At 41.9% G+C, this 27,102-nt stretch overlaps 1 protein-coding gene across 1 annotated transcript in view; it reads left to right on the top strand.

The window, feature by feature from the left end:
* LOC147361937 (ATP-binding cassette sub-family C member 4-like) overlaps window positions 1-27,102 on the top strand; it is a 165,705-nt gene that overhangs the window by 16,312 nt on the left and 122,291 nt on the right. Inside the window, 6 exon segments of the mRNA XM_086330255.1 lie at window positions 7,172-7,396; window positions 11,276-11,365; window positions 12,415-12,578; window positions 16,344-16,469; window positions 18,933-19,182; window positions 26,227-26,328. Coding sequence (XP_086186381.1) covers window positions 7,172-7,396; window positions 11,276-11,365; window positions 12,415-12,578; window positions 16,344-16,469; window positions 18,933-19,182; window positions 26,227-26,328 — 957 coding nt within the window.

The raw sequence follows: 27,102 nt of genomic DNA, 5'->3' as shown, positions 1-27,102 counted from the left end.
GTGGCGGCTGGGAGGAGCAACCCCACGACCAAGGAGCAGCGGCTGCATGGGCACAGGAGGGCCTAGAGGAGCTATTCCATGTTCAGGGTCAGGAGGGGCAGTGGTGAGGAGATACCCCTCGTCCAAGGTAAGGAGCAGTGGCTGCACTTTACTGGAGCAGCTGTGAAGAGATATCCCACGTCCAAGATAAGGGAAACCCAAGTAAGATGGTAGGTGTTGCAAGAGGGCATCAGAGGGCAGACACACTGAAACCATAATCACAGAAAACTAGTCAATCTAATTACACTGGGACCACAGCCTTGTCTAACTCAATGAAACTAAACCATGCCCATGGGGCCACCCAAGACGGGCAGGTCATGGTGAAGAGGTCTGACAGAATGTGGTCCACTGGAGAAGGGAATGGCAAACCACTTCAGTGTTCTTGCCTTGAGAACCCCATGAACAGTATGAAAAGGCAAAATGATAGGATACTTAAAGAGGAACTCCCCAGGTCAGTAGGTGCCCAATATACTACTGGAGATCAGTGGAGAAATAATTCCAGAAAGAATGAAGGGTTGGAGCCAAAGCAAAAATCATACCTTATTGTGGATGTGACTGGTGATAGAAGCAAGGTCCAATGCTGTAAAGAGCAATATTGCATAGAAACCTGGAATGTTAGGTCCATGAATCAAGGCAAATTGGAAGTGGTCAAACAGGGGATGGCAAGAGTGAACACTGACATTCTAGGAATCAGCGAACTAAAATGGACTGGAATGGGTGAACTTAACTCAGATGACCATTATATCTACTACTGTGGGCAGGAATCCCTCAGAAGAAATGGAGTAGCCATCATGGTCAACAAAAGAATCTGAAATGCAGTACTTGGATGCAGTCTCAAAAATGACAGAATGATCTCTGTTCATTTCCAAGGCAAACCATTCAATATCACAATAATCCAAGTCTATGCCCCAACCATAATGCTGAAGAAGCTGAAGGTGAACGGTTCTATGAAGACCAACAAGACCTTTTAAAATTAACATCCAAAAAAGATGTCCTTTTCATTATAGGGGACTGGAATGCAAAAGTAGGAAGTCAAGAAACACCTGGAATAACAGGCAAATTTGGCCTTGGAATAAGGAATGAAGCAGGGCAAAGACTAATAGAGTTTTGCCAAGAAAATGCACTGGTCATAGAAAACACTCTCTTCCAAAAACACAAGAGAAGACTCTACACATGGACATCATCAGATGGTCAACATGGAAATCAGATTGATTATATTCTTTGCAGCCAAAGATGGAGAAGCTCTATAGAGTCACCAAAAACAAGACTGGGAGCTGACTGTTGCTCAGATCATGAACTCCTTATTGCCAAATTCAGACTTATATTGAAGAAAGTAGGAAAACCACAATACCATACAGGTATGACCTAAATCAAATCCCTTATGATTATACAGTGGAAGTGAGAAATAGATTTAAGGGCCTAGGTCTGATAGACAGAAAAATATGGACAGAGGTTCATGACATTGTACAAGAGACAGTGATCAAGACCATCCCCATGGAAAAATAATGCGAAAAAGCAAAATGGCTGTCTGAGGAGGCCTTACAAATAGCTGTGAAAAGAAGAGAAGTGAAAAGCAAAGGAGAAAAGGAAAGATATAAGCATTTGAGTGCAGAGTTCCAAAGAATAGCAAGAAGAGATAAGAAAGCCTTCCTCAGCTATCAATGCAAAGAAATAGAGGCAAACAACAGAATGGGAAAGACTAGAGATCTCTTCAAGAAAATTAGAGATACCAAGGGAACATTTCATGCAAAGATGGGCTCAATAAAGGACAGAAATGGTATGGACCTAACAGAAGTAGAAGATATTAAGAAGAGGTGGCAGAATACACAGAAGAACTGTACAAAAAAGATCTTCATGACCAAGATAAGCATGATGGTGTGATCACTGACCTAGAGCCAGACATCCTGGAATGTGAAGTCAAGTGGGACTTAGAAAGCATCACTACAAACAAAGCTAGTGGAAGTGATGGAATTCCAGCGGAGCTATTTCAAATCCTAAAAGATGATGCTGTGAAAGTGCTGCACTCAATATGCCAGCAAATTTGGAAAACTCAGCAGTGGCCATAGGACTGGAAAAGGTCAGTTTTCCTTCCAATACCAAAGAAAGGCAATGCCAAAGAAATGCTCAAACTACCTCACAATTGCACTCATCTCACACGCTAGTAAAGTAATGCTCAAAATTCTCCAAGCCAGGCTTAAGCAATACATGAACAATGAACTTCCAGATGTTCAAGATGGTTTTAGAAAAGGCAGAGGAACCAAAGATCAAATGTCCAACATCTGATGGATCATGAAAAAAGCAAGAGATTTCCAGTAAAACATCTATTTCTGCTTTATTGACTATGCCAAAGCCTTTGACTGTGTGGATCACAATAAACTGTGGAAAATTCTGAAAGAGATGGGAATACCAGACCACCTGACCTACCTCTTGAGAAACCTATATGCCGGTCAGAAAGTAACAGTTAGAACTGGACATGGAACAATAGACTGGCTCCAAATAGGAAAAGGAGTATGTCAAGGTTGTATATTGTCACCCTGCTTATTTACCTTATATGCAGAGTGCATCATGAGAAACGCTGGGCTGGAAGAAGCACAAGCTGGAATCAAGATTGCCAGAATTATCAATAACCTCAGATATGCAGATGACACCACCCTTATGGCAGAAAGTGAAGAGGAACTCAAAAGCCTCTTGATGAAAGTGAAAGAGGAGAGTGAAAAAGTTGGCTTAAAGCTCAACATTCAGAAAACGAAGATCATGGCATCTCGTCCCATCGCTTCATGGGAAATAGATGGGGAAACAGTGGAAACAGTGTCAGACTTTATTTTGGGGGGCTCCAAAATCACTGCAGATTCTGACTGCAGCCATGAAATTAAAAGACACTTACTCCTTGGAAGAAAAGTTATGAGCAACCTAGATAGCATATTGAAAAGCAGAGACATTACTTTGCCAACAAAGGCCCATCTAGTCAAGGCTATGGTTTTTCCAGTGTTCGTGTATGGATGTGAGAGTTGGACCGTGAAGAAAGCTGAGCGCCGAAGAATTGATGCTTTTGAACTGTGGTGTTGGAGAAGAGTCTTGAGAGTCCCTTGGACTGCAAGGAGATCCAATCAGTCTGTTCTGAAGGAGATCAGCCCTGGGATTTCTTTGTGGGGAATGATGCTAAAGCTGAAACTCCAGTACTTTGGCCACCTCACGCAAAGAGTTTACTCATTGGAAAAGACACTGATGCTGGGCAGGATTGGTGGCAGGAGGAGAAGGGGATGACAGAGGATGAGAAACCTGGATGGCATCACTGACTCGATGGACGTGCGTCTGAATGAACTCCAGGAGTTGGTGATGGACAGGGAGGCCTGGCGTGCTGCAATTCATGGGGTCGCAAAGAGTCAGACACGACTTAGCAACTGAACTGAACTACTTATCAAGAACATTTTAATTTGGTTAGTTTCATGGTTGACAGAATAAGTCAATGGCACCCCACTCCAGTACTCTTGCATGGAAAATCCCATGGAGAGAGGAGCCTGGTAGGCTGCAGTCTTTGGGATCGCTAAGAATCAGACATGACTGAGCGACTTCACTTTCACTTTTCACTTTCATGCATTTGAGAAGGAAATGGCAACCCACTCCAGTGTTCTTCTCTGGAGAATCCCAGCCAGCCTGGTGGGCTGCCATCTATCAGGTCGGACAAAGTTGGACATGACTGAAGCGACTTAGCAGCAGCTGCAGCGTGGTTGATAATAAATATTTTCTCAGTTGTTTTCTCTTTTATTAGTTGAAGGTGAGAATCGGGAATGTGCAGGTGAGAGAATTCCTTGGTGGTGTGTGCTCACACCTGTGTACACGTGGTGGGGTTAGGTTCTGGGAATGCTGCCACCAGTGTCTGTGTCCCCAGCCACAGGCACTCCTTGCCTCTCTGAGAGACTCTCCAAGATAAACAGAGTCTTCTGAAATTGGACCTTTCCTTGGGATTCACACCACTATTTGATTTGGAGATAATACTTGCAACGGAGCATTGAGCATATGTAGGAGCTAATCTTCTGGTAGTCGGAAAATCTTTTGCCTGATTTGCCTCAGCCAGTTTTACCAAATGCCAGAAATGGAAATATTCACAGATTACAAATGCCTCTGATAGCTGTCCTGTTAAATGACTCTTTGTCTCTAACCTTTCCTTGTGTGTGGAGGAGACGGATTTACTCAGTTTACCTTTGAGGGCTGTAATTACTTCTGCCCTATGTGTTCTGGAAGCTTGCAAGAGTCGTATTTAATATGTGTATTCTTATTCTCTATATGTACTTTGGGGTTTTGTTTTCACAGTTTTGTGTTATTTACTATTTTGCTTTCTATTTTTTTTTTTTTGAGAGAAATTACTGGAAAATTGTTCTTTGTTTGCTGTTACTTTTCATATGGAGTATAATATCAATTTTCTGTTTTCAATAGTTGCAACTTATGCCAGAATGGAAATTCCTTGTATGTTATACTTTTCATCACTTTTCTGAATTACCATGACTGCTCCTTGTTAGAGGAAAACTTGTGCATTTGTACTCAGTATCTCAGTTGTGTCTGATTCTTTGTGATCCCAAGGACTATAGCCTGTCAGGCTCCTCTTTCCATGGGATTCTCCAGGCAAGAATACTGGAGTGGGTTGCCATTTCCTCCTCTAGAGGATCTCCCCAACTTAGGGATCAAACCTGCACCTCCTGTGTCTCCTGCATTGAGATGAATTCCTTATCATTGAGCCATTGGAGGAAGTCCCAAAATAGTGCTTAAGAATAACAAATGACTTTCCTCCCAAATTATATCAGATCAAAGTAACAGGTCATGACTGAAAACCTTTATTATCTTTTGAAAATTTCTATTCCAAAGAAAGAAAAATCGTTATCAGGAAAAAAAAAAAAAAAAAGAATTGACAGATAAGTGGAAGATATGGGCCCTAAACTGGCATTAAACCTTAATGAGGCTTTTTATAAACTTTTTTTTTAATATCTATTTATTTGTCTGTGCTGGGTCTTAGTTGCCACATGTGGGATCTAGTTCCCCGACCAGGGATCTAACCCTGGTCTGTTGCATTGGGAGTGTGGAATCTTAGCCACCGGACCACCAGGGAAGTCCCACAACTGGGTTATTAAGTATTGTTTCTCAGCAAAGAAAAAACCAGATATGTTTAGGTGGTAGTGATCTGCCTTTATTTACTTTTTTTGCTGGATTTGTTGCACTTAACCATATTCTCTTTGGTGAGTGATGTTACTTATTTCTCCTGTAGTTACAAGGATGTTAGGCTCAAATGGAGAGCTGAGTAAAAGGCAACAGTGATTCCCAAAAAGAATCATAAATTTCAGGAAATTTGGGGATGGCAGATATTCCTGCTGGGCTTCTGGTGGTTTGTGGCTGCAGCACTGGACTGCCCTTGGCGACACCTGGGCTGGGACTGCCCAGGTGTACAGTTTGACATTTTTGCTTATCTGTGTGGCCTCCACATTTCCATATCAGGAAACTCTATAAACAGTGTGTTTGACAATCTGCTGTATGAGGGACTCTTCCAAGAGGTCTCTATGCCTCTTGGGATGGATGACAGGAGACAGTGGAAATGTATCAGAACTGATTGTTTTGCTGCTGTCTGATCATCTTACTTATACTTCTTCAGCTAAATAGTGTTCTCTTTATTCTCTATAGTAGATGAAAATTTCCCTGCCTTCATGGAAGGAGAGGCAGTTGGTGCAGCCTGTGAACGTGTGTGTGTGCATGTGTGTGTGCATGTGTGTAGAACAAGACAGGAATACTGAGGTTTAATGAGACATCCATATGAGGCATGGGGACATCTTTTGATAAATATCCTGATCAGGCACTAGTTGGCTAAGAAAATGCTTAGTTTTTTTTGTTGTTTGGTGTTATGGATTCTCCTTCCCTTCCTCTTGTATGTGGCTTCCTCAGCTTCAGACAGTTAGAAGAGAGCTCTCAAAGCAAACCTGTCAGTTGCTTATCCTGTCTGTGTTAGTAAGGTGGGATTGCCAAAAAGAAAAAGCCCTGTTCCTGAAAGACTTTCAAACTTTTAACATTTTGTCTTTTATGAAGTTTGTATAGGAAATGATGTTGAGGCTGGAGATGTTTACGTTAGGTGAGTGGTTTTCATTCATTGAGTGGTTTTCCTTGATGGTAAAGGAAGGGAACCTGGGGAAAAGGAGACCTTCAAGGGGTGACTAGAGAGAGGAAGTAAGTTGTGGGGTGAAGTGGCTGTTTGGCAGGGTAGGTAGGTGTTGCTGTTTCTTTGCCTTTTTCTTTGAGAAAGAAACTTGCTTCCTTAAGTCTTACTCAGAGTGGAAGCCTCAGTGCACCTTGTGTCAATTGGTTTAGCCTTGGGGAAGGGAGGATTGGGAACATTTCTTCCAAACCACTTGCAGTGGATGGTGGATGGAGAACCACGGAAGACATCATTTTTTAGCTTGGTCTCCACCAGGTTTAATTTTTTACTCCAAGGAACATTCTGACTTCTAGAGGGTAGAGATATAGTGAGGCAGTGCTCTCAGGAGCTGAGAGCCTGCAGAGCTGCCAAGCCTGATTTCTTTGTGGTCTTCCAACTGAAGCTGGTTTCCTTTCTCTTAATCTACAGACATGTGGAGTTTGGGATGGAAAGGAGTGGGTGTTTGTGCCAGGCTATCAGTTCATAAAGATTCCTGAAGAAGGTGATGAAAGTGTGTCTCCCGTATGTGAACCAGGTTGACTTTCTTTTGGGCTGGGTCATTGAGAGGACAGGGGACAGGGGCAGGCTGCCAGCAGGCTAATTCATATGGAAGCAGATTTCTTCCTCTTCTTCTGCCACCTTTTTCTTTATTCATCTTAAGGCTCACTTGTATTGTGCCAAATGACTTCTAAAGCACTGGTTGTGATATTTATACTGAGTATCCACAGTGTATTAGGCATAAAGTACTAAGGCTTTACTATCTTTTAATGTAAAATTTTGCCATAAGGTTAAACTGTTGCCTGCTTGTCTTATAGGAGATAGTGGATCTGCATATTTTTCTTTTAAATTAGCCATGAATGTAGCATTTTGTCAAAATGTATTTTTAACCTGCTAATGCTAAAAGTAAATCTTGTATTAAGAAAAACTGACATTTCTAATTAAGCCTTTTTTTCCTTTTAGGAAGGCACCAGAGTCGTTCAGCCCATATTTTTGGGGAAAATGATTACTTATGTTGAAAACTACGATCCCACCGATTCTGCCGCTTTGCATGAAGCCTGCGGCTACGCGGCAGGGCTGAGCGCCTGCGTGCTCCTGTGGGCCGTTCTGCACCACTTGTGCTTCTACCACATGCAGCACGTGGGGATGAGGCTGAGAGTAGCCGTGTGCCACATGATCTACCGCAAGGTGAGTGTCGCTCGGTACCATGGTGTGTACCTCTCCTGAAGCATCAGGGACATTTAAGGAAGGTTCTCTATAAACTAAAAATTACATAACTGGGATCGTTTACACCTTCCTAAAGAAGCTTGCTATTTGCATCAAGCCAAGTTTGTTGTTGTTGAAGTAAACTTTACCAATAAATAATGAAAAATTTTCTTTTGAGATCACGTGAGGGCTGCCTTTGATAACTTTTAGCCATAGGCTGTGGCATAATACCCACTAAATTTGTAGTATTAAGTTAATATTAAATTGTATTTTTAAAATATTAAATTTATATTTAAAAATAAGCATCAAAAGTATCAAGCTGATTTTCAGTGTCTTCATGTTTAGATCCCATAGTGCTGTTTACAGAAAATTTTTCTTGTTGTTCATTAAAACCTTAATTTACATCAGATATTTATTTAAAAGGGAACTAAGGAGATTGGATCTATAAAACTATATCTAGAAGCAGATAATGTATTTGAGAAAGGGAATGATTATAATTTTAAAATACCCATCTAATTATATTCAATATAGTTATGTTAATTAGAGAAAATATAAAGAGAATTCATGCCAAATATAGACTCACTCACTACATTCTATAAATGTGATTGTTGTTGATGATATTAAAGAAAATAGTAGGGTTTTTGAGATAAAACTTGAAATTTTACACTGTTTCATTCATTCCAGAGAGAATTTGTTGCTCTTCATTGAAGCTACTTTAATACAATATTTCCTTTTATCTTTAGTATGCATCATAGCAATTTTAATTAGAACTGATTTAATGTGTTCACCGATTTTGTATTGAGGAATGCCAGGAAATTATTTCACAGTTTACCCTGGTCTAAACTAGTATAAAAGGAATAAGGATTTCAGGTATCTTTACAAAGGTATTGCCACAGATATATAAGTGTCAAGAGCTGAAGGGTTCTGTTTAAATTTGACCTTGGATACCTCTTTGCCTCAGACTGTTTGCTTTAAAAAAAATCCTTATTTGACTGTATTGTAGCCTTGAAATTTTCCAAGACAGTAGATCTTAAATGTTCTCACCACACATGTAAAATAGGATAACTGTATTAGGTAGTGGATATTTTAAGTGGTTTTAATATAGTAATCATTTCCCAATGCGTATTTATATAAAAGCATCATGTGGTAACCTTAAACATATGCAATTTTTATTAATAAATATAGCCCTCATTGAAAGATAAACTCAAACAGCTTAAATTTAAAATATTGCTTCTTTTACCTGGTTGCTACTTATCTAGAACTTCCATTTCTTTGGAATACTTCTGTCAGCAGAAAGTGAGATGTCGTCTCATCTCTCCTTGATCAGAGTCTTGTACATCCCGGGACTGAGTGAACCTGGAGACCTCAGTGTCTTGTTTGGCAGCAGCATCTGAGTTGGTTTCCTTCTGGGTGATGTGGAAATCTCAGCAGTGCCCACACATTCCAGTCAGGGTCTTCATTGCCGTTCAACATCATCTTTGTTATTCTGTTGCATCTTTAACCATTTAGGAGGTGGATACTCAAGATTTTCCCACCAATTGGCTAACTGTTTGTCTTTTCAGATCATGCTTAACTCTCATGTGAGTGATAGTCGCTCAGTTGTGTCCGACACTTTGTGACCCCACGGACCATAGCCTGCCAGGCTCCTCTGTCCATGGGTTTCTCCAGGCAAGAATACTAGAGTGGGTTGCTATTTCCTTCTCCATCACTCTCATAATAATTATGAAATTTTACCAGAACTGCATTGTGACAGCTTTAAGTTAGGTGTGAGGTGATGGTTTAGTCAAAGCTCACTCTTTGCTGCATACGTGAGCCATTGTCCACTTGCTTTTCTTCCTCTTCCCTCTAACACTTTGAAATCTTGCCTTTTGGAAATGTGATCTGACCTGGCACGTTGGCTTATGTGAATGTAACCATCTCCCGAGATGTTCATTTGCTGCCTTAACTATACCCAAAAGATGGCTCCTGTATGAAGTCAGAAATTGTGGGGATTACACCATTGACATAATCTGAAATTCCAGAAACATGGGAAAGACAGGTTTCCTTGTTCACGGCCTTGCGTCTAGACTCCTCCTGTTGCAGAAACAAGACACTCCTTTTCAGGTTACAGGTGGACTGATTCCCTAGGACCCAAAAACTGGTGCGACAAAGCAGCTCTGAAAGGCCCCTCTGAACGTTTGTGGTTCATCTTGGGCCCCACCTCCTGATCCCTGGTCCTGGGAAGAAACCAGGTCGAGTGTTAGAAATGGAGTGGCTGCTAAGCTCGTAGCTGTAGTTTGTCTACACCATGGATCCCAGGCTGGGGCAGGTCTCCAGGGGATCTCTAAGGCTGCACATCTGTCACTCCTAACATGGCCCATTCAGCATTTTCATGCTCTTTTCAGCTGAATTTTGAATGATCCTATGGGAAGTTCCATAAATACAAATGAGCTGCCATTTATTTATTAATACATTGTCACAAATTTGGTAAAGTTACTTTTGGCTTTTGATCATTGATCTTTTTTTTTTTTAATTATTATTGTGGGGAAATATACACTGCATAAAGTGTCCTATTTTCACTCCTTTTCAATGCAGCATTTAGTGACATTAGGTACATTCACATTGTTGGTGACCATCACCATAATTCAACTCTGAAACTTTTTGTTTTTCCCAAACTGAACCTCTGCACCCATTAAACACTAACTCCCTGACCCCTGTCCCCTTACCCAGCACCGTTCTTCTTCTCTCTGTGAATTTGACTATTGTAGGTACCTCTGTTAAGTGGAATCATACAGTGTTTGTTATTTTGTGTGTGGCTTATGTGTGTGGCTTATGTCCTGTAGCACAATATCTGCAAGGTTCATCCATGTTGTAGCAGGTGTCATAATTTAATTCTTTTTTAAGACAGAATAATATTACATTATAGGTCTATACAACATTCTGTGTATTCTCTTATCTGTCAATGGACAGTTGTTTCCACCTTTTAGCTATTGTGAACATAGATGCTCTGAATATGAGTGTAAATTGTCCATTCAAGTTTGTGTTTTTAGTTTTTCTTGAGTATATCCTTAGTAGTATAATTTCTGTATTGTATGATAATTTCTTGTTTAATTTTTAAGGAACTTTCGTATTCTCTTCCATTGTGGTTATATAATTTTACAGTCTCACTTGATCATGGGTTTTCTTCTTTAACTTGAGGAGTAAACGAAGCATTTTTATAAAGTATGACATTGTGTTTGGATCAGTGGCTCCAGTTGGCGGTCTGCTGAAGCAGCTCCTGGTGTGTCTTCAGTTTCCTCAGATCTCTAGGGCATTTTTCTTACTAAACAAAGGGATTGTGTAACACGGGTTGTGGCTTTTGTAAGTCAGCAGACTGGCATTAAGAACACAGTTTCCTCACAGGAACAGTGTTTTGAATATTATACTTGCTCATTTCAGAACGAACAATCTAAGCCTGAAGTGTTTAAATATTGTCACCCACAGAGTTAGTGATTGAGTCCAGACTTATAGTCCAAGTCTCCAAATTTCCTTCCTTAAATTAGCTTTTCTGCTCTCATCTAATTTGGCTCAAAATTACTTAGTTGTCTCTTAAGTGTAAACCTACACCCTTTACCCTTCAGACAGGTCCAAGTTCACTGAAATAGGATGGGGATTTTGCTTCTACCTCCTGCTCCTCCCTTTGCCATCCTTGCTGGAGGGGCTGCTGCCACACTCAGGAGTTAGAGGGTGAACAAGTATCCCTAGAGCCATGCTGTCAGGGGTCATCCTGCTCCTGCTGACACCACTCAAGACCCCTGGAACATATGCTCCATTGTGTTATGTTCTAAGATGACTTGGTATCACCTTAGTAATCCAGTTCTCTGTCTCCCTCTCTCATTTCAGGCACTTCGCCTGAGTAGCTCAGCCATGGTGAAGACCACCACTGGCCAGATAGTCAACCTGCTGTCCAACGATGTGAACAGGTTTGACCAGGTAAGCTGCCCCTGAAGGATCCTCTTCCATTTCCCATCCTTCTCACTGGGGTCAGCTTATTGGGATGAGAGGTGCCAGGGTTTGGTGTCGGCCAGGATTCCGTTAAGGATGTAAGACAAAGGTTGTATTTATCCAACTTTTATTTCTCTGTGTGCAGCTTTGATGTAATTATATATATTGTTCTGTAGATGAGAGTTTTGTTTTTCTAATATATATAAATAGGCAGCAGTGTTCTTGCCCAGCTTTGGTAGTGTCCCTAGGGGTCCTCCTGGCATGGCCTTCCTTGGCATGTGGTGTGGCTGTTGCCGAACTGTCTTTCTCCTCCTCTGGTTGATGAAGACCTGGTGGGAGGGATTGTTCTTTCCCCTGCACCCTGTTCAAGTGCCTGCTGCATAGGGAACCTGCGAAGAATAGTGCCAAGTCCATGGTCCCCAGCAAGACACAACCTCCTCTCTACCGTCCCCTCCACAGTCTTTTTTCCACTGACCTTATGCATAGATCACATTACCCAGGGCTTTGTAGCTGTTGGTCAGATCTGTGTTGCACTAGATACTTCTCTTTCAAGTATTCATTCATCAAACATGAAGTGAGGCCTCTGCTCACTTTCAGGGATGAGCAAAGCTTAGTTTTTGCCCTATAGAAGCCACAGCCTATCAGGGAGCTAAATACACAAGTAATTACTGGAGAAAGTGGTAGGTACCATAATATAGGCTTTCTGGGGATGCCACAGTTCCCCAGAGGAAATGGGGGCCAAACTCTGGAACAGAGAGCATTTGGGGAAGCCCTGAGCTCATCTGTGTTGTGCACAAGATCCACATCTTCAGTGCTGCTGGTCTGATTCTCCTGGGACATCCCTGAAGCCAGCCCTGTGCTGCCCCTGAAAGGCATTATCTGGGGTGGACACTTGGATGTCTGCTTTAGCAGTTTTAAAACCCACTGAGATCATTTCTGTTTAGGTTCCTTTTGTTCCTTCAGAGCATATTGTTTCCATACTGTACCCTTATTGGTTTTTACACCATTGTAAGAAGGCTTTGTCTTTCTTTCTTAAGGTAACAAGGTTCTTGCACTATCTGTGGGTGGGGCCACTGCAGGCTATCGCAGTGACTGCCCTGCTCTGGATGGAAATAGGAATGTCGTGTCTTGCTGGAATGGCGGTTCTCATTATTCTTCTGCTTTTGCAAAGCTGCTTTGGGATGCTGTTTTCATCACTCCGGTAAGAGAAACACTGGTTTTAAAAATTGATAATCTGTAGGTTTTATTCCTAGCTTTTTAAGGAATCTCTATACCATCTTCCATAGTGGCTGTATCAATTTAAATTCCCATCAACAGTGCAAGAGTGTTCCCCTTTCTCCACACCCTCTGCAGCATTTATTGTTTATAGACCTTTTGATGAGAGCCATTCTGAGTTTTGAATTGCATTTCTCTAATAATGAGCAATGTTGAGCATCTTTTCATGTGTTTGTTAGCCATCTGTATGTTTCCTTTGGAGAAATGTCTGTTTAGGTCTTTCCCCCATGTTTTGATTGGGTTGTTTGTTTTTCTGGTATTGAGTTCTATGAACTGCTTGTATATTTTGGAAATTAATCCTTTGTCAGTTGTTTCATTTGCTATTATTTCTCCCATTTTGAGGGTTGTCTTTTCACCTTGCCTATAGTTTCCTTTGCTGTGCAAAAGCTTTTAAATTTAATCAGGTCCCTCTTGCTTACTTTTGTTTTTATTTCCATTACTCTAGGAGGTGGGTCAGAGAAGATCTTGCTTATATTTATGTCATCTAGTGTTGGGCCTATGTTTTCCTCTAAGTTTTTATAGTTTCTGATCTTACATTTAGGTCTTTAATCCATTTTGAGTTTATCTTTGTGTATGGTGTTATGACCCAGCAATCCCACTCCTAGACATATATGCTGAGGGAACCAAAATTGAAAAAGACACATGTATCCCATTGTTCATTGCAGCACTATGTACAATAGCTAGAACATGGAAGCAACCTAGATGTCCATCAACAGATGAATGGATAAAGAAGCTGTGGTACATATACACAATGGAATATTACTTAGCCAAAAAAAGGAATACCTTTGAGTCAGTTCTAATAAGGTGGATGAATCTAGAACCTATTATACAGAGTGGAGTAAGTCAGAAAGAGAAAGATAAATATCATATTCTAATGCATATATATGGAATCTAGAAAAATGGTACTGAAAAATTTACCTACAGGGCAGCAGTGGAGAAATAGACATAGAGAATACACTCGTGGTCATGGGGAGAGGGGAGGAGAGGGTGAGATGTATGGAGAGAGTAACATGGAAACTTACATTACCATATATAAAATAGATAGCCAACAGGAATTTGCTATATGGCTAAGAAACTCAAACAGGGACTCTGGATCAACCTAGAGGGGTGGAATGGGGAGGGAGATGAGAGGCAAGTTCAAAAGGGAGGGGATATATGTATACTTATGGCTGATTCAGGTTGAGGTTTGATAGAAAACAACAAAACTCTGTAAAACAATTATCCTTCAATAAAAATATAAAAAATTCCATAATATGTAGTTAACATCATAGTTGCTTGATGTTTTTTTTCAAAAACAAGACCAACGCCTTCTCTAGTCTCTTCTTTGTGTGGGTTGTAGATCCTTCAGACTTAGCCAGTGGAGGCTCCAACCTTATGCTGAAGGCCTATTTGAAACAGGAACAGTGAAGGCATTCACTGGCTCCTCTTGGCACTGTATCATAATAAGTAGAGTCCTTCAGCATAATTTGCCCATGTCCAAGTTATTTCAGTTCAGTTCAGTTCAGTTCAATCTCTCAGTCATGTCCGACTCTTTGCGACCCCATGAATCACACAGCACGCCAGGCCTCCCTGTCCATCACCAACTCCCAGAGTTCACTCAGACCCAAATCCATCAAGTCAGTGAAACCATCCAGCCATCTCATCCTCTGGCGTCCCCTTCTCCTCCTGCCCCCAATCCCTCCCAGCATCAGAGTCTTTTCCAATGAGTCAACTCTTCACATCAGGTGGCCAAAGTACTGGAGTTTCAGCTTCAGCATCATTCCCTACAAAGAAATCCCAGGGCTGATCTCCTTCAGAATGGACTGGTTGGATCTCCCTGCAGTCCAAGGGACTCTCAAGAGTCTTCTCCAACACCACAGTTCAAAAGCATCAATTCTTCAGTGCTCTGCTTTCTTCACAGTCCAACTCGCACATCCATACATGACCACTGGAAAAACCATAGCCTTGACTAGACGGACCTTTGTTGTCAAAGTAATGTCTCTGCTTTTGAATATGCTATCTAGGTTGGTCATAACTTTCCTTCCAAGGAGTAAGCGTCTTTTAATTTCATGGCTGCAGTCACCATCTGCAGTGATTTTGGAGCCCAAAAAAATAAAGTCTGACACTGTTTCCACTGTTTCCCCATCTATTTCCCATGAAGTGATGGGACCAGATGCCATGATCTTCGTTTTCTGAATGTTGAGCTTTAAGCCAACTTTTTCACTCTCCACTTTCACTTTCATCAAGAGGCTTTTTAGTTCCTCTTCACTTTCTGCCATAGGACTTCCCCAGTGGCTCAGATGGTAAACCGTCTGTCTACAGTGCAGGAGACCTGGGTTCAATCCCTGGGTCGGGAAGATTCCCTGGAGAAGGAAATGGCAACCCACTCCAGTGGTCTTGCCTAGAAATTCCTGTGGACAGAGGAGCCTGGTGCAGGCTACTGCCCATGGGATCGCAAAGAGTCAGACATGACTGAGCGACTTCACTTTAATTTTGTGCCATTAGGGTGGTGTTGTCTGCATATCTGAGATTATTGATATTTCTCCCGGCTATCTTGATTCCAGCTTGTGGTTCTTCCAGTCCAGCCTTTCTCATGATGTACTCTGCATATAAGTTAAATAAGCAGGGTGACAATATACAGCCTTGACGTACTCCTTTTCCTATTTGGAACCAGTCTGTTGTTCCATGTCCAGTTCTAACTGTTTCTTCCTGACCTGCATATAGGTTTCTCAAGAGGCAGGTCAGGTGGTCTGGTATTCCCATCTTTTTCAGAATTTTCCACAGTTTATTGTGATCTACACAGTCAAAGGCTTTGGCATAGTCAATAAAGCAGAAATAGATTTAAATATTGTTAAATAGTGATTATCTTGTAGGCCCATTTCTTACCACATATATTTTTGTTATGCTTATGTTGGAGCCTTTTCAGGTATTATGTTCATGTTTCCATTAAATTATAAGCACCCCAAGGGCCAGGCTGATCTTCATTGTGTCTTCATGAAGCCCCACATTCACAGCAGCACATGTGATAGAAAAGAGGCTGCTGGTGAAGAGCGTTCTGCTGCTGAGTTAGACTAAAGCAGGTTCCAGAGAGTTGGAGGTGGGTGGTTGTCAGGTGATGGAGATGTTGTGCTATTTGAAGCTCATTGAGTTCTTGTGTGTGTTGTGTGTGTGCAGGTCTGTGCTTGGTGTCTGTCTTTATTTGGAATTTCCTTTCTTGTCTTTGCTGTGGAGAGATTTTCCTTATCCTTCGAGGCCCTCCTCCATTGCTACCAGGTCTCTGAAGCTCTTCTTGTTTTCCTTTCCTGGTGAAATTAAGTTCCATATTTTATGCTCCCCAGAACTTTTCTCCTTTTTTATTACAGCACAAACATTGTCTTCCTGGGTGTCTTTCTGCCTTCCCTACCTGACTGTGACCTCCTTGAGCAGATAGATGGTTTGTATCTGACTCATTTCAGGTCTTCCCTAGCCAAAGCTGCACATTCTCCAAGTTACTTCTTGAAATGGGCTGAATGGTTGACTTCCTAATTGAAGCCTTCTTCTCCATCCATGCTTTGAGTAGAATCTGCCTGTGTTCTAAGTGCAAAAGGGCCATAGAGAACCATTTGCTTCCTGGCCACCACCCCTCACCCCCGCCCCCATGCCCACTACTGCTGTTGCTAAGGAAAGCTGGGCTGTGGTCACTAAAGCTCATCTGTCACATCTGTCTCCTCAGGAGTAAGACCGCAGCTCTCACAGACAACAGGATCAGGACCATGAGCGAAGTCATAACTGGCATTAGAACAATAAAAATGAATGCTTGGGAAAAGTCATTTATAGACCTTACTACCAGACTGAGAAGGTAAGTTTATATATATAGACGTCACTCCGTATTTTCATGCTTTATTTCCTATTCTACTGGATGCTTTAGATGTCTTACCAAAGAAGTATTTAAGTTCACCAATACTTACTATTCACTGCATCGTCCACATGTTACAGGAAGGTTAAGGAGAATGGTGGAGACATCATTTAACCTGCTCTTCCATTTACCATATTCTCAAAGGAAAAAATACATATGCTTCTTAGTGGTATAGAAATGAAATTCTAAGTAGTTCTCAATACCTCGAATCTCAATAAGCAATGTCTTTAAGATAGTATTTGAGACAATGAGATTCAAATTAAGATTGTAATTTATGTTGATGGCCCATAAATGGGGAGATTATAGAGATTGGTGTACCTATATCGAGCCAAGCTATATGAATCAATATTCTTTTTTCTTAATTACTTTATTTTCTATTGAAGGATAATTGCCTTACAGAATTTTGCTGTTTTCTGTCAAGCCTCAACATGAATCAGCCATAGGTATACAAATATCCCTTCCCTTTGGAACCTCCCTCCCATCTCTTTATTCTTCGTTGTGTTTAGTCAGTCTGTATGCAGGTCAGGTCAGGAAGCAAGTTAGAACTGAACATGGAACAACAGACTGGTTCCAAATAGGAAAAGGAGTATGTCAAGGCTGTATATTGTCACCCTGCTTATTTAACTTATATGCAGAGTACATCATGAGAAAGGCTGGACTGGAAGAAGCACAAGCTGGAATCAAGATTGCTGGGAGAAATATCAATAACCTCAGATATGCAGATGACACCACCCTTATAGCTTAAAGTGAAGAGGAACTAAAAAGCCTCTTGAAGAAAGTGAAAGTGGAGAGTGAAAAAATTGGCTTAAAGCTCAACATTCAGAAAATGAAGATCATGGCATCTGGTCCCATCACTTCATGGGAAATAGATGGGGAAACAGTAGAAACAGTGTCAGTCTTTATTTTTTGGGCTCCAAAATCACTGCAGATGGTGACTGCAGCCATGAAATTAAAAGACGCTTACTCCTTGGAAGGAAAGTTATGACCAACCTAGATAGCATATTCAAAAGCAGAGACATTACTTTGACAACAAAGGTCCATCTAGTCAAGGCTATGGTTTTTCCAGTGGTCATGTATGGATGTGAGAGTTGGACTGTGAAGAAGGCTGAGCACTGAAGAATTGATGCTTTTGAACTGTGGTGTTGGAGAAGACTCTTGAGAGTCCCTTGGACTGCAGGGAGATCCAACCAGTCCATTCTGAAGGAGATCAGCCCTGGGATTTCTTTGTAGGGAATGATGCTGAAGCTGAAACTCCAGTACTTTGGCCACCTCATGTGAAGAGTTGACTCATTGGAAAAGACTCTGATGCTGGGAGGGATTGCGGGCAGGAGGAGAAGGGGACGCCAGAGGATGAGATGTCTGGATGGCATCACTAACTCTATGGACATGAGTCTGAGTGAACTCTGGGAGTTGGTGATGGACAGGGAGGCCTGGCATGCTGCGATTCATGGGGTCGCGAAGAGTCAGACACGACTGAGCGACTGAACTGAACTGATCCAACTCTTTGTGACCCCATGGACTGTAGCTCACCAGGCTCCTCTGTCCATGGAATTTCCCAGCCAGGAATACTGGAGGGGTTGCCATTGCTTTCTCCAGAGGATCTTCCCCACCCAGGGTTTGAACCTGTGTTCCTGCTTTGCAGGTGGATTCTTTACCACTAACTAATTCATGAATTACTATTATTCATTTCAAAAGGAGCTATGAAAATACTGTCCCTTTTGTTTTGTTTCATGTTTGTAGACTATTTTTCCATCTTTTATTTAAACATCTTATGATCATTTCTCTGACTGCACCTTGTCACATCTGACTGCACATTTCTGATCTCCCCCTCCCCCGCCACTGCTGGGAATACACTCCCATGTTCCTTCTTCTCTGGCCTGCTCCAAGCCTGACCGACTCCAACTCATCTTCTCAGGGTCCACGTGTGTCTGACTTGCCCTGACTCCATTGCTCTGGGTTACATGCCTCTGCTCTGAGCTCCCATGGGAGCTGTGCTGACCGTCTCTGTCTATTATCTCCCAATTTTGTGGTTGCTAATTCTCTTCCCCCACAGGTTCATGAGCCTTGGAGGGGACAGGCTGTGTCTTTCTGTGAGGAGCCCGGCACAGGGCTTGTGATTATGAATGTTGAATAAATGTTCAAACCTAGTCTGATTGACCCAAAATGTTTAAAAGTGTGACTTTAATCCCCCCCTTACTTGAAAGAGTGAAGTGATTATGAAGTCTGTGGTCCTGGTGTTTGGGCAGACCCCTGGATGTGGACTATGCTAATATCTCCATGATGTGAGGGATAGTTTATTTTAATCTGTGTCTACTCCCTAGAAAAGGGCTACTCACACGGGGCACTGAATTCATGTCTTGTATGTTGATGCTTTTTTAAAATCCTATGTCCTACTTTCTTTTCTAGAAAGGAAATTTCCAAGATTCTGAGAAGTTCCTACCTTAGGGGCATGAATTTGGCAACATTTTTCGCTGTGAGCAAAATCATGATTTTTGTCACCTTCATTGCCAATGAGCTCCTTGACAACCTGATCACAGCCAGCCAAGTGTTTGTGGTGGTGACGCTGTTTGAGGCTCTGCGGTTCTCGAGCACCCTCTACTTCCCCATGGCTGTCGAGAAGGTGTCAGAGGCTGTTGTCAGCATCCGAAGAATCAAGGTTTGGTGAAAAATAACTTTTTAAAATTATAGGCAGATTTGACCTAAAATACTTCCTTTATATGGTGTCACTGTGTGCCAGTTAGGTAAGATTCAACTCTTTCAGTGCCAAGCTGGAAGTCTTTCCAAAGTGTACGTGTTTCCCTCTTTTCTTAGGTAAAATGTGTTAAAAGTATAAGATCCATGAATGGGAAAGACTAGAGACTTATTCAAGAAAATTAGAGATACCAAGGGAACATTTCATGTAAAGATGGGCTCAATAAAGGACAGAAATGGTATGGACCTAATAGAAGCAGAAGATATTAAGAAGAGGTGGCAAGAATACACAGAAGAACTGTGCAAAAAAGATCTTCATGACCCAGATAATCACGATGGGGTGATCACTCACCTAGAGCCAGACATCCTGGAATGCGAAGTCAAGTGGGCTAAGGCCACTTGAAGGAAGCATCACTATGAATAAAGCTAGTGGAGGTGATGGAATTCCAGTTGAGCTATTTCAAATCCTAAAGATGATGCTGTGAAAGTGCTGCACTCAATATGCCAGTAAATTTGGAAAACTCAGCAGTGGCCACAGGACTGGAAAAGGTCAGGTTTCATTCCACTCCCAAAGAAAAGCAATGCCAAAGAATGTTCAAACTACTGCACAATTGCACTCATCTCACAGGCTACTAAAGTAATGCTCAAAATTCTCTAAGCCAGGCTTCAACAGTATGTGAACCTTGAACTTCCACATGTTCATGCTGGTTTTAGAAAAGGAAGAGGAACCAGAGATAAAATTGCCAACATCTGCTGGATCATCAAAGAAGCAAGATAGCTCCAGAAAAAGATCAATTTCTGCTTTATTGACTATGCTAAAGCCTTTGACTGTGTGGATCACAATAAACTGTGGAAAATTCTGAAAGAGATGGGAATACCAGACCATCTGACCTGCCTCCTGAGAAACCTATATGCAGGTCAGGAAGCAACAGTTAGAACTGAACATGGAACAATAGACTGGTTCCAAATAGGAAAAGGAATATGTCAAGGCTATATATTGTCAGCCTGCTTATTTAACTTACATGCAGAGTACATCCTGAATAATGCTGGGCTGGATGAAGCAGAAGCTGGAATCAAGATTTCCGGGAGAAGTATCAATAACCTCAGATATGCAGATGACACCACCCTTATGGCAGAAAGTGAAGAAGAACTAAAGAGCCTCTTGATGAAAGTGAAGGAGAAGAGTGAGAAAGTTGGCTTAAAGATCAACATTCAGAAAACTAAGATCATGGCATCTGGTCCCATCACTTCATGGCAAATAGACAGGGAAACGGTGGAAACAGTGTCAGACTTTATTTTGGGGGGACTCCAAAATCACTGCAGATGGTGACTCAGCCATGAGATTAAAAGAGGCTTACTCCTTGAAAGGAAAGTTATGACCAATCTAGATAGCATATTAGAAAGCAGGGACATTACTTTGCCAACAAAGTTTCATCTAGTCAAAGCTTTGGTTTTTCCAGTAGTCATGTATGGTTGTGAGATTTGGACTGTGAAGAAAGTTGAGCACTGAAGAATAGATTATTTTGAACTGTGGTGTTGAAGACTCTTGAGAGTCCCTTGTATACCTAGAAGATCCAACAAGTCCATCCTAAAGGAGATCAGTTCTGAGTCTTCATTGGAAGGACTGATGTTGAAGCTGAAACTCCAATACTTTGGGCACCTGATGTGAAGAGCTGACTCATTTGAAAAGACCCTGCTGCTGGGAAAGATTGAAGGCGGGAGGAGAAGGGGATGACAGAGAACAAGCTGGTTGGATGGCATCACCGACTCCATGAACATGGGTTTGGGTAAACTCTGGGAGTTGTTGATGGACAGGGAAGCCTGGTGTTTTGCAGTCCATGGGGTCACAAAGAGTCGGACATGACTGAGCGACTGAACTGAACTGAAGATCCGTGCTCATTTAGCAGTAGTAGTATTAGTAGCAGCAACACAGGCCTTTGCCATGCAGTGATAGCTGCAGGATGATTCAAATGTCTAAAAGCAGGAGATGCAAACAAATTGCATCTCTTGTGCTGACTGGAATGTCTAGGCAGTGACTGGGCACAGTCCTGGGGTGACTTGGATTCCTCTCTGGTCTGGGAGGGGAGGAACTTGCTGAGAAGTCCCTGTTCCCTGGGCAGGAAACATGGCCTCAGATTCACTTAGTTCTCTGTGTTTAAAAGTGGATTTTTTCCACCAAAGATGTTTTATTGTTGATTTCTGATCTCTGCATTTTTGTTTCTGTTCTTCTTTTACTTCGTGTCTAAGCCTCTCTCTAGCTGCCTTCATCTTTTCAAATGTGTGATTCCCACCATGCCTGTTGTCTCCTTTTTTAAACTAACTGTCCCTAAGTAGTCAGGGGTATGGATCTGAGAGTTGGACTGTGAAGCAAGCTGAGTGCCGAAGAATTGATGCTTTTGAACTCTGGTGTTGGAGCAGACTCTTGAGAGTCCCTTGGACTGCAAGGAGATCCAACCAGTCCATTCTAAAAGAGATTAGTCCTGGGTGTTCTTTGGAAGGACTGATGCTAAAGCTGAAACTCCAATACTTTGCCTACCTCATGTGAAGAGTTGACTCATTGGAAAAGACCCTGATGCTGGGAGGGATTGGGGGCAGGAGGAGAAGGGGATGACAGAGAATGAATGGCTGGATGGCATCACTGACTCGATGGACATGAGTTTGGGTGAACTCTGGGAGTTGGTGATGGACAGCGAGGCCTGGCATGCTGCAATTCATGGGGTCACAAAGAGTCAGACAGGACTGAGTGACTGAACTGAACTGAAATAATTTTTATCATGAAAACAAGGGCCTTGCACACAGTAGGGGCTCAATTATTTCTATTTAAAATGAAGATTCAATTGTTTCTGTGAAAATGAATGATTTACTATGACCTCATCAGCCGAAGAAGTCTATTTTTCTCTAAGTGATGAAGGCAGACCCATGGTCTTGGCACTGAATGACTCCCATAGGATTGTGAAAGATTTTAACTTCAAAGCGCTAAAAGTTTTCAGTGACTTTTGCATCCAGTAAAATGTGTCCCTGAGGTTATGTTATTCACAGAGCAGCTTTAGGTTTTCCATTACCACCACTGGGAAGTCAGTCTTTTTGGCTTCAGTTCTGATGTGGATACTTTCCTGCATAACCTGTTCTGGGTCTGCACTTCATGGCTCTAATGGCCATTTAATTTCAGCTTTTTCATCAGAGTGAGTCCTGGAGAAAAATCCTGCTAGCACTTCAGGCACCTTTTTTGTTTGGACGTGGGAATTTCTGTTCTAATGTACACACATTGAGTGTTGATGTCTTGGTGACACACTTACGCTGAAATTGTATCTGATTCTGTGTAGACAAGGTATATAACATATACATTACTCTCCATGGCCCTTGGTCTTTTTAATCAATAGAAATTGATATATGCCAGATGAGAAATTCAAGCAAGGCTTTTTGAGGCTTATGCTGCATCACAAAGTATGAAAACAAAAAACTGATGCCCTGTTGACTCTTTGAGAAGGGCGGGCTGGTTCCTTAAGAGGGGTGAGGGTAGGGAAGATTTGGTGGTTTGAGCCAGAGGGGTGACTTAAGTGGTTTGCCCACTGTCTTGTAGGTGCCGTGTGCCAAGATCACACACAGTTCCCTGCGTTTGCTCCCGGCAGCTCAAAAATGGCAGTTGGCTTATGGGGTTTTTATATCTTATTGTTCATAATTGCCTTTGCGTGTGTGCAGTTATGTTTAGTCCCTTACAATTTCTTTGTATTTTGTTGCTCAAGGAGATGTTTGTCCAGGTGCAAGCGCTCCCATAAAGGACCCTGGGTCCCAGCCTCTCATAACACTCATAACATTTTTCTCGTTGCTGTGTTAGCTTTGACTATGTAAGGCTGTAGCCATGCTACAGTGGTTGGACTGATTTGAACAACCATACAGTCTGATTGTGTAAGACTCAGTCTTAGCTGGAGTTGGGACTGTATAAGTGCATAAATGACATAGTGTCTCCCCTCTATGTAACTTAATATTCCTCTGGGGATTCAGAGGTAGGGAGGGCAGTACCAGCTGGGGAGGTGCTGAGATGGTTCCCAGTAAGGCTAGTATTTGAGATGGGCCAGAAGGAAGGATGGGGTCAGAACTCAGGGTGTCTGAATAGAGGTCACCTGGGGAGTGTGGACTTTGGTGCTGGTCAATCACTGGGGGCGTTAAGTGTGGTGGACACTCTCGGAGGTGCTGTAGAGAGATCAGGAGGGAGTGTTGTGTTTGGGGTCAGTTTGCTGGTGTTGGGGAAATCTCGGGAAGGAATCAGAAAAAGAAAAGTATCAATGTTTGAAATGATTAATTAGTGAGTGAGATTCTGAAATTATATTGTTTTGAGAGGAAAGAAGAATTGGGAAAGAGATAAGCTGTGGTAGAACAGATGAGAGCTCCCACATGGCTGACGATGGGAGAAGTGGTGTGGAGAGAGGACTTGGGCTGCAGTGGTTGAGAGCCTGCAGAGAAGTCCTTAGACCACTGCCTGTTCATCTTGCCTCCTGCTAGACATGGGCTTGGTGTGGACAGAAGTAGCTTTGCCTAGTATTAGGTTCTCTGTGAGCCTGGATGAGAAGAGGAGGGAATGAGAGGATCAAGTCTCCCGCCAGCTGGTCTTTGAGAGAAATGCAAGGATCCTGTCTTGCTTTTCCTGCACAAGGGTTTTCATGTTCAGTTTTTACCAGTTTTTCTTTTGAAGTAGAAGTTTTGCAATCACATTTATGGCTCTGAGGCATGATAGACGGGGTGTCAAGGACTTGAAGAGTCTTTATGTTGTTTAAGGTAGTAGATTACTATTTGTGTGTTGTTTTCTTTCTCAAACATCCTGACATGCTTGTTTCAGTTGACCCTTTGTTGGTAAGAATCCAGTTTGCCTGTGGGTGCCAGAGTTACCCATTTAAAGCTGATTACACAGGTCATGTGTTTTTCTCTCATGCAAGAATCCTTATAAAGTTCTGTATGAGATTCCTGCTGCTACCATTACAAATTACCACAAACCAGGTGGGCTGAAACCACAGGAATGTATTGTTTAACCATCCTGGAGGCTAGAAGTCTGAAACCAAGATGTCAGGAGGGTCAGAATCCCTCTGAATTAGATAAGGGAGCATCCTTTCTTGCCTCTGTTAGCTTTGAGTGGTTACAGACAAATCTTGGCATTCCTTCACTTGTAAATGCCATCATTCTAGCCTCTGTCTCCATCATCAGGTAGCTTTTTTTTGTGTGTGTGTGTTTGTGTATATCTGTCTCAGCATCTCTCTTAAGGACACTGATCATATTGGATTCAGAGCCCACCCTACTCCACTGTGATCTTACCTTAATTGATTACATCTACAACAACTGAATTTCCAAATAAAGTCACATTTTCAGGTAGTTGGGATTAGGACTTCAGCATATCTTTTTTTGTGGGGATATAATTTACCTGATAACAAGTCCCAAGGCTAGTGTGATTCTCCATGGTGTTAGGGACCCAGACTCTTTCTTGTTACTTTACCGCATGTGACCTTGATCCAGCTGGCAGCCTCCAAGGCCCGGGTTTTAGGGTAGAGGAAGGTCCTGGTTATTGTTGGTTTCCACTGACCTGGCTTTAGTCACATGGCTACCTCTATTTGCTGCAGAGGCTGGAGACAGAGGGCCTCTTTCAGGCTGCCATGTGTCAGCTAAAATCCAGGGTTTGTTAACCACCGAAGAATGAGAGCAGATTTTGAGCACAGCCAGTAGTCTCTGCAACATTTTCACAGTTTTGGGGACCTTGAAGAATGGGAATGGTATGAATTGTTTGTTCAGTATCTTTACCACTCTAGCTTTTCTCTTAGAATTATGTTAAGGATTTGCAAGGCAAGAGGGAGTTTTCTTGTGTGTGTTTGTCCTATGTGAGACTTCCCTGGTGGCTCAGACCGTAAAGTGTCTGCTTACAATGGAGGAGACCTGGGTTCAATTCCTGGGTCAGGAAGATCTCCTAGAGAAGGAAATGGCAACCCACTCCAGTATTCTTGCCTGGAATATCCCATGGACAGAGGACCTTGGTAGGCTACAGTCCATGGGGTCGCAAAGAGTCGGATACGACTGAATGACTTCACTTACTTTCACTTGTCCTGTGTAGCAGTTCATAGAACTTTGTTTTGTTCAGCTACATTGCATCAATTAGCTGCTAAGTAGTGTAGAGGATAAGAAGTGGTAGGTGCAGCCATTCCTGCTGTGGAGGAGAGAGGACATTGACTAAGGAGAAGAGACAGTGATTGTGAAAAGATGCTGGTAAAATATTTTTTAAGGTGTAGAAACTTAAGAGCATTTTCTTTTTAGAATGATGACTTAAGTGATAGTTAATGACAAGCAGTGATATGGATTTGATGCACATGAAGGGGAAAGCAGAGTGTACAGGGTTTGCACTCAGAGTCTCTGTCATTGGTCTTGTGTTCCCAGCCTGTCCTGTGCCACCTGCTTCCTGACAGCCTGGGAAGGGCCTTCCTCTCTGTGTTCCTAGCAGTGTCGCATGGTGCTTGGCACCTGGTGGGATTCAGTTAATACTTATGAAATAATTTCCTACTAGCTCACCTGTTCACTGTTGGCAACACAGAAGTAAAACAATAGAAATGTCCAGGTTCTAAATGCATTGGAGTTTGAAGCCATATTTTCTTCTTAGAAAGGAACCAGCACACTTGTTGAGAAAGTAGCAAAGATAGCCTCATGGCCAGGAATTCTTTAGTATCTGTTTTATACATGCATGCTCTCACACACACATACACATACACTATATATACATATATATATATATGCTATATTATATATATGTGCTATACTGTATTATATACTTAGATGTATACATACTATAATAATAGTATATTACATACTATATACTATTTACTATTTCTCAGGTGAACCAAGACCTAATAAAATACAGCTATAAAATGATAGGTAGGCTGTATAAAATTTTTATTGCAAATTTCAGAGAAGCAATTGTTTTTTTGTGTGTGCTTTGTTCTTGCAGTATAAACAATATATGTTTTGCCTTTTTCTGTAGAACTTTCTGTTACTTGATGAGACGTCACAGTGCTACCCTCAGCTGACATCAGATGGTAGAACGATTGTGGATGTGCAGGCATTTACTGCTTTTGGGGAAAAGGTAAGAATCCTTTCATTCCAAAAGCGTGACTGCTAAAAGACAACTGTGATATAGATTTATTGGAGAATTTTGAGATTTTACACACACTGTAAAATATGACTTTCTCATTTACTGAGAATATGTTATAAAAATTCTCGGAATCAGGAATAAGGTTTACAATGAATGGAGGTTAAGTGTAAAATCAGCCTGAGGCATTTGACATGTTGCTTTTTTTCTCATTTTCAAGAGAGCTTTCAATGTATTAGCATGTGTTGAGCTTAAAGTATGTAAATTCTTCTTTTAATTTTTAGTTCATTTTTCATTATGTTTTATTACAGAGTATTAAATATAATTCCCTGTGCTATACAATAGGATCACCTTAAACAAAAGATATAGAACATAAATACATCTTTTCTTGAAAAGTGAAAGTTGCTCAGTTGTGTCCCACTCTTTGTGACCCCATGGACTATACGGTTCATGAAAATCTCTAGGGCAGAGTACTGGAGTGGGTAGCCTTTCCCTTCTCCAGGGGATCTTCCCAACCCATGGATCGAACCTAGGTCTCCCACATTGCAGGCAGATTCTTTACCAGCTGAGCCAGAAAACCCAGATCTAATATTCTAGGCTGAAGTGTGAAGTGTCAGTCGCTTCAGCTGTGTCTTAGTCTTTGTGACCCCATGGACTATAGCCCACCAGGTGCCTCTGTCCATGGGAATGGATACCCACTGCAGTATTTCTGTTGCTGTTGTTCAGTAGCTCAGTAGTGTCCAGCTCTTTGCAACTCCAAGAACTGCA

This window comes from Bos grunniens, chromosome 12 (assembly GCF_055505025.1).
Source record: "Bos grunniens cultivar Pamir isolate PY7600 chromosome 12, Bosgru_T2T1.0, whole genome shotgun sequence".
NCBI classification, from domain to species: domain Eukaryota; kingdom Metazoa; phylum Chordata; class Mammalia; order Artiodactyla; family Bovidae; genus Bos; species Bos grunniens.
The sequence above is the reverse complement of the archived record's forward strand: the minus strand, read 5'-3'. Positions and strand labels throughout refer to the sequence as shown.